Source organism: Buceros rhinoceros, unplaced genomic scaffold (genome assembly GCF_000710305.1).
Source record: "Buceros rhinoceros silvestris isolate BGI_N320 unplaced genomic scaffold, ASM71030v1 scaffold17838, whole genome shotgun sequence".
In the NCBI taxonomy this organism is placed as follows: domain Eukaryota; kingdom Metazoa; phylum Chordata; class Aves; order Bucerotiformes; family Bucerotidae; genus Buceros; species Buceros rhinoceros.
In genome coordinates this window covers 13,306-16,282 of record NW_010428836.1, presented here as the reverse complement: position 1 = coordinate 16,282, position 2,977 = coordinate 13,306, and the positions used below count along the sequence as shown (strand labels likewise).

Genomic DNA, 2,977 nt, shown 5'->3' with positions numbered 1-2,977 from the left:
TCCTGCATTTACCACCACAGATGCTGTACAGCAATTACTAGAGGAGACACCAGCTCCTCTGTCAACCAGAACTGTGTCTGAACACCTCCCGAGTACAGCAGGTTGACTCAGCAGCCCCATCTCTGAGAAGCCTTCAGCCTTCGACAACCTGCCAGCTGCAAACCTTGTATTAGCATTGCAACACCTGAAGTCACACCAAATAAACTGTTTTCAAACACAGAATGTGTTTTCTCAATAGGGGACTGGAAATAGTGAATACCACTTAGGTTTCCTCTTAACTGTACCTCAAGGTGCTGTAAGAGAGATTTTCCCTTTTTATTGATTTCATTGATGAGGGTGAATATGGCCACTTTGATTTCCTGTTCTACTCGCTTGTTGGTTTCATTTACTTCTTTTATCCTAAAGAAAAAAAAAAAAAGAGAAACGTACTGTCAGGCAATCACTCCATACTATGCTGCCAAATACTAAACACCAACAGGCATCTTCCCATCCTTGAAGAGAGAAGGAGCAATTTCTGTATTGAAGAAGTTCTGATACGTGCAAAATGTATAGCTTGTTTGATTTTAACAGAGAAATCATCATTAATCAACTTTTTCAAAGAAGCCATCTAAAATTTCTGTTTGGGAAAAAAACACTGCTCTTCAAGCATGTAATAATTCTACAGCTTGTCTTCCTGCTTCATGATGAGGCTCTCTTCTGGGTCCCTTTAAAGAGTTCCATGCCAAATCAGCACATAACAATTTCTGTTTTCATTGCTTCTGTCTTCACACACTTGTCTCTGTCACGTCTTATGTTCTTCTTCCCCCGTAACTTTTTTTTAATGTACCTAGTAGCACTTGAAGTTAAAAGTTTGCACCAGAACTTCTCCTTATATCTACGGTATGCTTCCTTCTGCTCTTGTACTTCCCCTTTCCAGACATCTGACACTTTTAAAATGACTTAAAAGTTGCAGAAGGCTCACAAAACCACCAAGAATCATAGCGAATTCCCTGACCTCCAGCACATCACATCACCACAAGTGGGTGAAAAGCCAGCAGTGAACATGTGCTTTCTCTGTCTCTATCTTCAATATTCTATATGATGTTGACTTTAAGCTAACCACTGAATTCTTATGTTAAACTACCTAGGGAAAAGCTATCTTCCTCTCAGGGAATGACGCTGTTTTGCTTGCCAAATTAAAAAAGAAAAAAAATGCCTATTTAATTTCAAAACATTTTTGTTACACAGTTGTTTAAGAAACAAAAATATTTCAAGAAAAATTGATCTCTACAGCCACCACTTTTGCCATGTGAGATGAATTTAGCAGAAGCCATCACATGGTTTTTCCTTGCCTTTTTTATTCCTTTTGCTTTTTCCCCTTTTTTCTCACCCCTCACCCAAGTATAATAAATGTGTCACATTTTTGGTTCTACTCAAAGTTGCCATAAAAGACATCATCTTGGAAGTTGTTACAAGAAACAAATGTCAAACAGATGCGCAATACTGTAGGGAAGATAACTGGGCAAAAAGTAATTAAGTCCAATACAACTAACAACACACCATCAACTAAAAAAGTAAGTATTTTTCTAGTCCCATTATTGGTCTTACTGTGATTCGTTAAAAAGGCAATGTAATAGTAACAGTTAATCATTCGGGGGTACTTACCTATTCTGAACTTGGGCAGCCGCAAAATTCACATAATTTTTCTTCTCAAGAAGTTTGGCCAATAGGTTTTCAATTGCACCCTTCTGGTTCTGAAAAGCTTCTTCCAGAAACTGATACCTTTTTAACACACAAAAGAAAATATCAATTACCAAGGAGCAACATGCTGAAACTCAAGAGTTCCCAATTTACATATGAAGCTATGAAAATTTGGAAAAAAAGACAAGATGCACAAGAAAAAAAGAAATCAAACCATATGTATACCAATCAGTGAGGAAAATGTTTCAGCACTGTTAAAATCCTTGGTAAGCATCCGGAAGACTGAACCTCTGTGGGTCACTTTTTAATTCCAACCACACAGGGAGACAAGGCATTGCATCGTTTCACAAGGTAACAAGCTGTGGAACACCAGCTAAAGGAGATGCCAGAAACTTCAGCTTGGCAGATCATTTCATTAACATTAGATGAAAGTGCACTAATAAGCACACATTAAATGCCACATAAAAACCCCCTATCCTAGAAAAACAGATTTTCATGCGAGATTACACTGTTCATATTTGATTGAATTAATCTGAAAGAAAATATTCCTATTCAGAAGAACTTAGGTCCCCAGAATATCTTCCCTTCTTCACTACAGTAAACCTCAACATTCGAATCTGCAGAAAACCCCTACAATTAAAGTGAAATTAAAATGAAGCACCTTAAAAGCTGCTCCTACTACAGCCAAAAAACTTTTTTTTTTTTAATATTGTATTGCACTTCCACCTTCCGAAGTGTGCTGTCTGAAAACTACCTAAACTAGAGGAATTGCACACCATGAGGCTGCTAAAAGAACGTCAGCTGTCTACAGAAGCACCAGCAATTCTTTCACGTGAAATTCTGAACTGAACACTGAACATGTTGCCACCGAAACGGTGATTCATCCTCCTTTGGGGCAAACTATTAGGATTCCAAGTAAGAAGTAAATAGGAGATTAAAATCAATTATTGTTTCCACTTGGCATGATTTTCCTTCAATGATTTTAGTGAGCTTCATAAAAATCTGAGTTGTACTTCATGGCAGATAAAAGAGTCCCCCTAAACATCTTTAACTGCACATCTGCAGACAGAACAGTTTTTAAAGGATATTCTGCAACAAAGCATGTTAATTGCAAAGTATGCTGTTACTGGAAGAGAAGAGGTAAGGAGAACAAGACACATCTGTTAATCTGTAAGCATCATGCGCAAAACAGGTGCAAAGAAACCAACTAGAAAACATTAGTTAACGTATCCTAGGAGACCATGCTTTCCGGACAAGTGTGTCTTCCAGGATATTTATGATCAATCCTATGAAAGAA

At 37.7% G+C, this 2,977-nt stretch overlaps 1 protein-coding gene across 1 annotated transcript in view; it reads right to left on the bottom strand.

Moving 5' to 3' along the window:
- The window catches only part of TRIM33 (tripartite motif containing 33), a gene marked incomplete at its 5' end in the record, with an annotated part of 21,699 nt that overhangs the window by 14,892 nt on the left and 3,830 nt on the right, over positions 1-2,977 (bottom strand). Inside the window, 2 exons of the mRNA XM_010142432.1 lie at positions 285-399; positions 1,645-1,761. Coding sequence (XP_010140734.1) covers positions 285-399; positions 1,645-1,761 — 232 coding nt within the window. The remainder of the gene's footprint in view (positions 1-284; positions 400-1,644; positions 1,762-2,977) is intronic.